General features: G+C 38.9%; 1 protein-coding gene across 1 annotated transcript; it reads right to left on the reverse strand.

Moving 5' to 3' along the window:
• Window positions 1–9,933: 9,933 nt before the first annotated feature.
• On the reverse strand, window positions 9,934–11,728 carry LOC145481713 (uncharacterized). The gene has a single exon (XM_081460237.1). It carries the CDS (start codon window positions 10,635–10,637, stop codon window positions 9,942–9,944), a length of 696 nt encoding a protein of 231 aa, XP_081316363.1. The 5' UTR covers window positions 10,638–11,728; the 3' UTR covers window positions 9,934–9,941.
• Window positions 11,729–13,022: the final 1,294 nt, after the last annotated feature.

The following is a 13,022-nucleotide window of genomic DNA, read 5'->3' on the forward strand; positions in this document are numbered from 1 at the left end:
GCACTTGAGGGAGTTCATAACTCAAAAGAAATCCATCGCAGAATTACAGTAGCTGCACCTTCAAATTCCTTCTCCAAATACAACTAGAAGTTTCAGCCTCAACCACAGAAGAAAGGAAGGCCTTCCATCATTGATTCAGGCGACGAAAATTGAACTTTTATGCACGAAGGAGACTGTTTTCGTTCTGACTTCACAACTGCTTGTTCCTTTGTTATGCTCGAATGCATTTTCGTCACATGACATCGTTTTGCATACTAAATGAGATGTAAAGGTGTTTCTGGTTCCGCTATTTTTAACAAACCGGCTACTGGATCTAAAATTAAAGGCGATAAAATTGTGCAATTTCAAAATGGATCTAATAAAGTGGCAATTGAACGTTGTGTTGTGCAATTTTGGTCTGAAATCACACTTGCGATTTCAAATCGAACTCACGCTGCGCGCTCGCTCGATTTTGAAATCACACGTGTGATTTCAGACCAAATTGCACTTCACTTAGTTCAATTACCATTATAAATCTACTAGCGTTCTATCACGAACGCCATTCTCTGATTGGCTACGCTACTCACCAGCTATTCTGTGATAGATAGTGAGTAGCGTAGCAGTGTGCGCTTGTTAACAAAATGATGGCCGCTTCTTGGCATTTTCGAATTTTCTATGAAGAGGATTTAAATGAAGTTTTGAACGACTAGTAGATTTATACTAAAACAATTAGATTATTCGCTCTCGATTTCTATGAGTGATAGTTGACTCGGGGATCGCCCTCGTCAACTATCACGCGATAGAAATCTCGAGCTCATAATCTAATTGCTCAATAGAAACACGATTTTTAACCAATTAGCACGCGTATTTTCTTAGGGCTGTTTTCTAATGATTTGTAACAAAATGAGCAAACATCTTGGCCTGCTGTCCCGCATACGCCCTTTCCTTACCCGAAAAGCTGCTAAATGCGTGTATAAAGCCGATGTTTGATTACACTGATACGGTATGGGGTGGGCTGTCAATCGGATACAGTAACAGTTTGCAACGTCTACAAAACAGGGCAGCACACATAATACAAAGGAGGGCAATGACCGAAGAAGCTTTCAAAATGTAGGGTGGGTTGATTTGGAAACACAAAGGAAAGCCCACGAATATATCTTAGTTACAAAATGTCTAAATGACTCAGTTCCTCCATATTTATCGGGTTGTTTTATTAGAAATCGCACTATTCACACTTACAAGACAAGGCAAAGGAACGACATCCACCTACCGAACCCTAAGTTAACGCTAGGGAAAAACACATTTAGATTTTCAGGCACGGTTCTTTTTAAAGATTTACGCACATCAGTAAAAGAAGCCACGTCACTTTCCATTTTTAAGAACTCTCTTAGTTTTCATTGTAGCCATTAGTTTTCTACCAATATAATACTTAAATATACTTTGATTGTTCTCTTTTATTGTATTGATCTAGAAAAAATGTATTTCATAGCTATGTAATTTCCTTTTTATTCAATTTTTAAACTCCTAGTACATAACTTTGCGGTAATTTTTAAATTCAGAATTTTTAATCATGTAGTCTTAATTTTACATAGGGCCCCTTTTGATACCAGCCTGACTGATGGGGCTACCCTGCCTGAATAAAGATGACTTGACTTGACTTGACTTGACCAATCAGTATTAAGTAGGCGTGAAAAATTCTACTGTCATGAATCAGGAGCCATAATCGGGGACGTAAGTCTTGGGATCTGCGAGCACTTATGATATGGGACAATGTTTCTATTTTTAGAACAAATTGTGCCATCCTGATGTCATATATCCGCACGGATTCACGCACCTGTCGTGGGCTCTCGCATGGATGTTGCCATGTTGCGTGATCAAATGGTCAGAGTTGCGAGACTCTCTTGCACATTTTTCACACCGATGGCAGGGAATAAGGCAGGGAATAAGAACCAGGGCTCTTATATGTAGTTTTATGCTCTGAGCTAATGGAAAAGGTGAGTTTTTCAGGGTCGAAAACAAGACTTTAATTTTGCGCTGTGAATGAATAATACCTGCTCGCGCTAGCTGTACGCGCGTTTGTTCTGTAAAGAAAAGTTATGTAAGAAAAATCTTTGCTCTGGTATCGAGTTAATTTGTGAGTTTCCCGAACAATGCTTGATCATAACCAAACCCTGTTTTTGATAGTTCCTTATTGTTTCTGTTTGTTTGGCGAGTTTGCAAAAGTTTTCTCATTTGCATAGTGCAGCGCGTGCACTTTTAAATCCGAGTCGGTGTTTTCAATTGTCTACAAATCTTGACAAAGATTTCTTTCGTTGTCTTTTGTGCCGAGATGCTGCAACAATTTTCACCAACGCCAAAAGGCCACTAACATCATTTGTGTTTCTTCAACATAGTGAAATTTTACACTGCGAAAATAAAATAGACAAGAAGTTTTGATAACTCAGCCAACAAAATCAAAATCGTTACTCGAGTTGATTAAAGAAAACGTCATCGTAATTTTGCTGATTATTTCTGCTGTATTCACCAATTTTCAGCTAAGCTTTTAACATGTTCTCAAACATTCATCAACCTTAATGTCACTAATTTTCAACCGGGCCGCGCAATAGCAAGAGAACGAAAAATCTGAAAAACATTCTCAAGATAGCCCTTGGTGAACTATTCCTAAAAATATATGTTTTACCTTGATCCAATAAATATTTTGGACGTACGGAGATAAATTTGGTTTCGCAGCTCTCAGAACTGGTTTTAGGAGTCTGATACCGCACACCGCTGAGACCTCCTTTGAAAATCAAAACACCTTTTTTACCAAACAGCAAGTAACAAATCAAATAAGGCAGACGATAATACACACTTTGAGTGGTTAGTTACTCAGTTTAAATTAAAACTGAACTTTTGACAAACTTTCCAGTATTTACAATAATTCGAGCGATTTCTCGCTCCGCAAAATTCACAAAATAAGGGCCTAAAATCATTGACTGGTACCTCGCCTGGTGTATCAAGACTTATTCCATGTGAAAGAGCATTATTTCTTCTTGCAAAATCCATTTTCAAAACCATGGCTACATAAAATGAAATTTTTGAGGTCGAAAAATACACGCAATAGTTTCGTGAAATTTGAGCTCTTTTGATAATGGCGTAACCGATGTCGAAAGGTCGCATAAACATAATGACAATATATTTTTGAAACTCAGCGCTGTAATAATATTTGCCATCACTCACAAACTAATGTTTACAAGACTATTCTGCTTGATTGCTATAACTTTTAAAGTGCCTATGAAGTAAAAAATAATTGCTGCTGATTTGAAAGACTTTTCAAAGAAGAGAAGAATGGCGTTTTCCTTTTTGGAATATCTTTTTTCGTTTTAGAGATATTTACGTTTTTGTAAGAAAAGTGATGACATCATAGGTGGTTCCACTAAAACAGCACAACACTCAATCGAGAATAACTCTAGAAATATCAAAGCAATGTTCTTTAAACTTGGCACCAGAAATGTACATCACAAAAGAAACGTAATGACAGCCATCGTGCCATTGCCATGACAACAGTTATGTTGCTGGTTCTGGACAATATGGGAACCATGTGTGTTCCGAGCAAGACCCTCTGTTCCACTTTAAAAGAGTGCAAATGGGGATCTTTGGTTTTTCACAGAAAGAGACTGGAGCCAAGAGTGTTGCCATGGCAACAACATGGTAGGTGTCATTCTGTTTCTTTTGTAATGTACATTTCTGGTGCCAAGCTTGAAGAACACTGCTTTAATATTTCTAGAGTTATTCTCGATTGAGTGTTGTGCTGTTTTAGTGGAACCACCTATGATGTCATCACTTTCCTCATTTGCATAATACAAAAACGTGAATATCTCTAAAACGAAAAAAGATATTCCAGAAAGGAAAACGCCACTCTTCTTTACTTTAAAACGCCTTTCAAATAAGCAGGAATTATTTTTTACTTCATAGGCACTTAAAGGAAAAATTTGAAAGTTTGGCTGTTCTTTAGACCTCGAGTTGTAATGTGTAAATGGGTCACGATATGTTTGTCAAGGTCAAAGCACTCTTAATTAAATCAAATCGGAACATTTGTCACTCCGCCATGGCTCTCTAACACTTAAAATGAGAACAGCGTCTTTCGCACCTTGTATTAAGCTTGAAAAATCTGCCGCCGGATCAGCATTCTCGACAGTTACAGGATTCATTGTCAACGGCAGAAATATGCATTACAGTCTCTGTTACGAGAGACCGCTGACAGATACTTTGATTGTGGGCACGATAGTTTTTTTTTTTGCTTTTTTTTTCGCTTCATATCCGACCCTAAATTACGATTTCGGTTGTAGAATACAATGAAAAAGAAAGATAAAAAAAAACCTCTGGCATTCTCGATTGTTTATAACTTTAAAGTGGTACTATGACAAAAATCCCATCTTTCCCATCTATGCCATTTTAAAACATAAACGAGTAGCCTGCATCAGAAGAAAAATGCTGTTTACTATTTTCATATATCTCTTTTCGTTCCAGAGATATTCAAGTTTTTAAAATATGCAAATTATCCACGTGATGACGTCATACACCCAACCAAATTTTCATCAAATATAATGAAGAAAGATATCTCAGCCAATTTGTATAAGAAATGTTTGATTCTTTGCAGTAAGATTCTACTAAATGTGCTCCGCAATATAAGCTTGACAGTTTTGTTACCATAGCAACATACTGGATTCCAGACCTCCCCAATATAAACGGCTTTTCTGGCCACCTTTGGCATTCAATTGTGATATTTGCTGATGGTGCCTCATATGCATGATCCAGCAAGCATATGAATATGTTAGGTCGAGTTCATGGCCTTTTAAAATATTTTTTGAGCTGAAAATCACTAAAATATTGAAATCAAGTGGGTGGGGACTGGAAAAGAGTGAGTTGCCATGGGAACAAAATTGTTTGTTGCTTTAGGTGTGTTATCTGTAGAGCTATTAGCCTACCGAGTGTCAGTGGTCTGTGCTGGAAATTGACCAAGACAGCTCTATTTATATACTTGATATAGTATTGGTCTGAGTATATGATATCATTAGCTATCTCATTTGCATATTTTACACATTTTTCAAACTTAAATATCTCCGGAACGAATGCAGATATTTGCAAACGGTAAAGGCCATTTTTATTCTTTCATGCCATTTTATGTGATACACCAAAAAAATCAAGGGGTAAAAATTTGATCATAGTACCACTTTAACAAAACGCACTTGAAATAAATTATACAAGAACGGAATAAACGGTACAAGAGATGGAATAATTCCGATAGGAAGAACATCAGTATAAGTTTGTATGAAAGCAAAATATAGCAAATGGGACAAGTAATATTATCAGAGGATATTTTACATTCCGGTAACATCGCAAGCACTCTTTAGACCTTAGTACAAGAACAGGACCCAACAAGATCCGAGATAAAAGTAATATAAGGCGCTTTTCACTTTGACTGTTGTTCTTCTATGTCCATGTTGTAGTAGCTGCAGATAAGCCTCAGTTGTGCGACTCTGAGCTTGGTCAGTTTGTTGCTGCTGTACAAAAAACATATGTTCAGGGTGTCACAGACAATGGGATGCAACAGCTCGCATTGGTGAAGGACAGCTAAGTGGGCAGACGAGTAAGCTTCCTGTTCTTGGGCCGCCTGGCTATCATTATCGTCTATAGAGTCATGCCCTGACTGAGCGGTAACTGCGTGCCTCAATTTTGCAACAGTACGTGAAAAGTAGCTCTGAATCTGCTGTGCAGTCAAGAACTCTTCCACGTCGAAGCACCACTCACTGTTGTTCCTTCTAGCATAGCGCATGTCCCGTGACACCTTCTCAGGGTCGGCTTTATGGCCACTCTCCTGTCCAATCTGGAACTTGTTATCGAGGTACTGACGCTGATTCTCGTTAAAACGGGTGGTTTCTTTCGTACCTTTAAGAGCCCAGCCTTGCACCAAGGGTGATTCTGAAGAGACTTCAGTGGTGGTTGGCGCAGCTAGTGTTGGCTGAGTAGTGAAGCCCTCTTGAACTTTCTCAGCATACGCCAATTTAGCGGTATCTAAAAGGGTATACTTCTCTGAAACGAGCTTGCACTTCCCAAAGAGCAAATGGCACTCCAGGTTTTGGTACTGTTGATAGGTGCGTATGGATCCCTCAACAGGACATGACAACAGCGAGCTAGGATCCACCCCTTTGCCGTCCTCTCCTGCCTCCTCGTCCACGCCGTCACCCATGTCCTCTTCACCTTCAACGTGTTCAGGCTTCTCGGATGGTTCGCGCTTTCCTCTAGAACATTGCACAAACCCACCCTTGGACACCTCCGCCTTCCATCCTTCCGCTAAATGCTTTGGAACTAAATCATATACATAATAAATGAAATTAATAGTATCATACCAATATTCAAATACCAGCGTTTCTAAATTGGGAGTTTAGTAAAAATTCATGAAGAGCAAACAGACAATCAAAATTGCGTTGAGAAAATGACTTTCACCCTAAGATGCAAAACGACTTGAGATCTGGGGGAGGGGGAGGGAGAAGGATGGCTGAAAAGCGAGCAGAAGCTGAGGTTTTTAAGAATACTTTAAGAATAAACCTGAGGCTGAGATTTTGAAAAGAATATAATTTTACGATTGAAAATTTATATAATTCTTCCTTTCCCTAAACGGCAAAATTAACGCCAAAAAGGAACCAAAACAGCACTAGCCGTTAAAAAAAAAAGATTAAAATAACGATAGCAATGATCCTTTTAGTAATTTTCAAAGTACGTATTTGTAAAGCGCTTTGCAAGATGTTGACGTGGAAATAACAAATTGCTGACATGGGTATGACCAGAATCTTTCGAATATTAACGCTCTATTTGCAATGTGGATTCCGTAGGCAGTACAAACGCGCCATGGAAGTCGGTGACACATGTAAGAAAAAAACACGCTCATAACGCATATTGCCCACTCAAAGAGTGTTTTCGTTTATAGCGGAGCCCCATACCCATATCGGGAAGAAAAGAAAACCCATGAATTGATTTTCTCATGGTTATCATGGCCAGCGGTATTGCTCGTGGGCGCGTACGCACGACCACGACGGCGACGACGACGGAGTCGCGCAAGATGGCGGCCATACTCCAGCTAATAGGTTGACAGAGACATGCACCCTCGGTTTGTAGCAGGAGAATGCCATTTTTCTTGGCGGGATTTTTAAGAAAAACGATAGCGGAGGTTGACTCTATTCGCGCTGAACGCCTACAATAGCGCGAATAGAGAATTTTGGTAGAACTCCTGACAGAGCATCGCCTGCAGTTGTTGGATACGCTGCATAGTCTACATCTGCTGATGATCCTGCAAGATTTTTTGCCTGTTATAGCACAAGGGAAGTGACTATTTAGGTCCAAAATTTTTTTTCGTCAAAAGTGCCCGATTTTTTGCATATAGCCTTCAATTTACTTACTTAACAATGCCTTGCTGTTTTTTTCGCCAATTTGTTTTTCGTTTTCGAGGAAAACGAAGTTAAAATATCGAAGAATCGTTGAATGGTGTGCAATGAAGTACCTCTCGGAAGCCTCTCGGAGCAGAGAAGAGAACCAACAACAAACTCAACCTACATATGACGCCGGAGACCCGTTTCTCGAAAGCCCCGGAAACTTTTCGGGTCCGTAAAGCCATTTTTAGTTCATCTCCATCTAACTAGAGACTTACGGCTCTGATACAATAGTCACACAGGTCCTCACCCATGCCGTTCTCTCCCTTGGTAGTCAACTGGGCCTTTTCCCCTTCGCAGAATATGAGCGGACAAAAACTTGATAAGACATATCCTAGCAGTGTGTGTTTCATGTTTGTGTTTTCTTTCAAGGCCCAAAGACAGCTTACAGTTACCGTTTGTCAAGACGGTTTTAAATTTATTGTGATATTTTATGTTGAGTTTTGTTCATTTTGTAGCAAATGTGACAATTTTACTTTTCACACACACGTTTGTAATTTGATACAATATGCCAATGTATGCAACAAGATACCTTTGTTTCCACGAAAATATAAAAAAGATGTGTAATTTTTTACTCACTGCTGGAGATCAATGGGATATAAAAGTTAAATATCTGCTGAAAAGTCGAAGAGGAACAATTTTGTTTTATTCAAAAGGCAAATATTCATTTCACCGATAAACATGAGCTCAGTGTAAACTCACTTTTTTCCATCTTTACTTGTGAAACGTGTGTCTGGTCCCCGGGGTGGGGTACACCCGGAAAAATTGGGCGAGGGTGTGCGGCCCGCTTCCCAAAACCCTTACCCTATTTATGACCAAAATCTGCCATATTCTATTTATGACCTGACCATAAATTCGAAACTATTTATGACCAAAATGGGTAAAATCAACTAAAATTGATACCCTATTTATGACGAAAACGGCTGAAAAACCATACCCTTTGGGGCCGCACATACCTGTATAGCCCATATAAGGGAGTACCCCCCCCCCCGGGAGTCTGGTCCTAATGACCAGACGTCCATAAAAATAATATTTTGCATATCCTAATTCATCTCAAGACAAACTTTATCTCATCTTTAGTTGCAGTTATATACTTAAGTCAAATTCCAATTTTAGAAAAACTCGCACCACTTTTTAAGCCAGAAAGAAGCAGAACCCGCCGACCGTGACTGGCTCGCATGTATTTCCCCGCGATTGGCGCCGGCTGCACTGTTGTAATTGCTTTAGCTCTGAATGCTGATTGGTTCTTTGTGTCGTTTTTTTTTGTAGTGATTGGCGAGAGTAATAAATGTATTGGAATTTGACCTGAGTATTAGTTTATTTTACAGGGTCCTCGTCCGTAGAATTTCCGTCCTCTGAGCCATTGTCCTTTAGTTCAACGTAAAATGTACGTTGTAGAGGTGGTACAAATTGTGAGGCAATTTTTTTCAAGTCTCTTACTTTGGCAGTTTTTAGGAGAACCTGTCCTTGATAAAGTTCCCGTGGAATTGATTGCCCCGTTGTGGTTTGCCTTGGCCTCACGATTTTTAATTTTTTCCAAGGTTCATCCTCTCTTAAACTAAATCTTACCCACACTTCGTCTGGGTGATGCTTCATTACAACCTTTCCCGCTTCCTTTTCCTCCCCCCATCCAAAGTTCAACCAGTGAATGTCCCTGAGTAGAACTCGCTTTCCCTCCTGATCCTTTGTGGCCATCTTGTATCGCTCGTTCTTGAAACCTTTCCAATCAAGGAAGTCTTCCCGCTGCATCGCTGTCGTTTCAAACGGTTTCGTTACGTTAGAGTCTCTCACGACTTCCACCCAGTCTTGCGGTAAATACATGGTCGCTGTTTTCTTTCTTTTTTCAATTTGGGCAAAATCTCGATCGTTTTCTAAATATGTGTGGCCTCGTTCAAGATATTTGCGGTCGATTCTTTCATATACTCTATTTCGGTGCATTTCATTATAAAAACCAATTATTGTTACATTTTTGTTTTGACCGCAACATCCATCGGAATAACTCACAAGTGACCTGTAAAGGAAAAAAATATTGGCAGGTTTACTCTAGTGGTTTTATCAACTGAATTGATAATGAAAATTGGCCACTGCAAATGGATTTAGTTGATAAGACCAATTTTGGGGTACCACACCCTCACCGATGCACAAGAATTTCTTTAAAAGCTAACCCCCTTTACTAGTCACATTTCTTAGCTTAGGCAGCTTAGCCCGATCATGTTCTGAGAATGTTCTCAAACTCGCGGCCTGTCAACTGTTTCTTAAAAAAAATTCATAAAAATTGAAAAAAAATTAAGCGTGCTTGTGAAAGTAAAAACCCGGGTAACGTCGCCAATTTTCCGCTAGCGAAGCTTCGAAATCATTACAAATCCCGCATTTTTAACAATCCATAGCAGGAACTTCTCGAAAAAACAATTACAAAAAGGATTTAACCGAGCTTTATTCTGTTACAAGGCACATAAAAATGACAAGAGCACTCGTTACCTCCTTGCCTGCCTAAGGCTAACAGTTTTTTTTTTTGTTAAAGAGTGTACAGCAACAAACGACTAACCTTGCTCCTGATTTGAATTCTGTGAAGAATTTATGGAGACATGAGGCAACTTCTGATGAACCGCGCTTTGCTGTGGTCTCGCTCCATAAAAACATGTATCCTTGCTCGTTAATGCAGTCATGAATGCCAAAATTATATGTCCATAGCTGTCTCAAATAAAAAATGTCATTATGATGAAGATGTGGCGTGGGCAGATTTTGTTGGAAGTCAAAAGTTATCATGTCAATCGCGTCTTTTGAAGTGCTGTTCTCTCCAAGGGTGCGGGTCTTGCCCTTCCAGCTTTGTTGAGTGCGCTGCTTATCTCTCCTCTTGGATTCGTATCCATTTCCCCCTTTTTCCTGGTGTTCTCGATGCTCTTCTAGAAGGCGGTTCATCTCGTCCTCCCCGCCACAAGACAATAATGCCATGTCTAAAGCTTCACACCTGGCACACGTATCCGTTTGCGGTAAACCAAAACTCAGGTTGAACTCCCTGTTGAAGATATTCCTGTACGTATACAGCGATATCTTCGGTTTCTTCGGGGTTGGGGCGGGAAAACGGTTCTCTTGTCTGGACCTAAAAAGCGGGGAAAGGAGGCACTGAGTATCTAAAGTTGACAATCCGGGACAAAAGATTTGAGACATTTCGGCAAAGCAAACGCTGTCCATCAAGCGTTATTCCGTTTTTGAAAAAAGTATCTTTTTGGCCAATAGCCAGCTCCCCTTCCCCCCTTTCAATCTTGAAACACGCTTTGTGGACACTCTCACGTGATTACAACATCGGAAAGAGGGGGGAAGGAATGAAACATGGGGAGTGGAGATCAGATTATTCCCGCGTTTAACGAACAGAAAGAGAAAAACTAACTCCATGTGGCTTTGTTTGATCTTACCGAAGTGCGCTGGTAGTGTAAATTGCGCACGCGCTGATAGGGTAACTTCCAATATCTATCGGGCGCAATTCCGGTTTCTTTAAATGCTAAAGAAAAAGCAGTTTTTCACCAATGAACAAATACTGCAGCTCCAAACACGGTTTGTGCTCCAAAAATTTATTTCCCCTTCAAACAGAGACGAAATTGCGCATTCGCTGGAAATTTCTGGAGCCCAAGTGACAACATGGTTTAGGAACAGAAGGGCGAAACATCGAAGACAAATTAAAGATTTTAAAAGGGATGTTCGCGCTGCAAAGATTATGGACAACGAAAAAATCAACCAATTGTGCAAGCGTTGGGAAATTTAGCAAAGCTTGCCGGGGATGATGTAATCTTGAAGCTTCTTTATTCATTTAGTTTTATTTATTCATTTATTTATTCCCAATTCAATATGTCACAAGAAGTCCTGTTATTAAACTATACCTAGGCAGGAGCTCTCAACAAACTCTTTTTTCTTCCATCGGCTTTCACATGATGTATCTCAGTATGGCGGCTCCATACTGGCTCTGTAAATTTGTTCGCCACGTTACGTTTTTGTAGTTTAAAACTTGCTCTATTAGAGCTGATTGTTGGATTTGTAGTGCGAGATTTCTGCGTTTCTCTCTTTGATGTTTTCATTGAATCCATTGAATAAATCTCTTGAAAACTTTTTGTAAATATTATTTCCAAAATTAAGGAAATAATGTAATGTTCTTTTTGCCAAATTGTATCAAATCAGCTGATTAAATCACCTATTGGTCTTTTTTATGTTAATGTGAAATAACGTGTGATTTTCTTTGTAAATACCATTACATCAGAAGAAATATTTTTTTTTATTTTCAAAGTTTTCTGTCACTGCTGAAAAATACTATAAGTATGTCACAATTTGTCTTCATACATACATACATACATACATACATACATACATACATACATACATACATACATACATACATACATACATACATACATACATAAACTTTATTTAAGCTCGAATTTCAGAGTAGCTTGACCAGCTAATATTTCCGAGCAACAAAATTGCTTCTTCATTTTTCATTGTTCTAGTGTTTTGTTTTTAATATTTGTAAATAGTTAAAGTTCTTGCATGTTCCTCCTTTACTTGTTGTGTTGTGAAATAAAAACAAAAATTATGAGTCAACGCTTAACAATCTTGATTATTCTGGTACAAGAAACAGGACAGTGGAGGGGAACGCGTACAGGAGCCCGAGGATACAGAAGGATATATGACTATAATATTTGTATTGGCTCCATCAGCTAATGTGAAGTTTCGCTGGTTCAAATGCCAGGGGACTTGCCATAGAGGAAATGTTGAAATTTCGAATTTATACTGACATAACCGAAGATGAAATCAATCGTTTTTCTTCTAATTGGAACTGAAGTCTAAATAATATTTTGAAATATTTTCTAGGATTGTATATATTGGTTAATCTCTGCTTCAACGTTCTTGTAAAAAATTTCTACAGTAAAGTAGTCGAGGTGTATTAGCTGTTCGATCGACTACAATGTCAATATTTTTCGAGACACCCCAGTCGACCTGTAAATTAACAGAAAAAAGGGGGGCTGACCGGTTGTATCGAACCGGTCTCTCGACAAAACGTTAGTTTATTCGAACATGATCAAAGAGCATTAATTTTGTAAACATAATATATACTTGTATCTAGCGGTCGCTGATTTAATTGGGCGAATCTTTCGATACTGTAAAACAATAAAAATGCAAACAAGATATAAATTCCCAACCATATTTATTCGTTGTAATAATGGGTAAAAAGTTAATGGTAATGTTTTGAGAAATAGGTGTTGGGTCATTCGAAATATAATATTGGAATATTTTAGGTGTTTAAAAAATGTTGCCTTTTCTTACCGTTGTTGATGTGTACGCAGGTGCTGCGTTTCCTAGGAACTACTTCTTCAGTGAAATATGTGTAAATTACTTGACCGTTGTTAAACTGGAAATGGTGCCATGTAATCTAACTATTTTGAAAATGTAGTGTCTACTTCAATAATTTGTAGCCGATTCTTGGGAGGATGCCTTGGCACATTCATGTTCTGCGAGCACCGTTGCTGCACTGCATGTTTTCGGTTTAGCTGCGTTGTCCAGCAACTCGTTTGTTTACTCGTGGGTGTC

Source organism: Orbicella franksi, chromosome 3 (genome assembly GCF_964199315.1).
Source record: "Orbicella franksi chromosome 3, jaOrbFran1.1, whole genome shotgun sequence".
NCBI classification, from domain to species: Eukaryota; Metazoa; Cnidaria; class Anthozoa; order Scleractinia; family Merulinidae; genus Orbicella; species Orbicella franksi.

What these genes read in the sequence shown, in the direction of transcription:
- LOC145481713 (XM_081460237.1), bottom strand. Translation starts at nt 10,637, where the DNA reads ATGGACAGCGTTTGCTTTGCCGAAATGTCTCAAATCTTTTGTCCCGGA.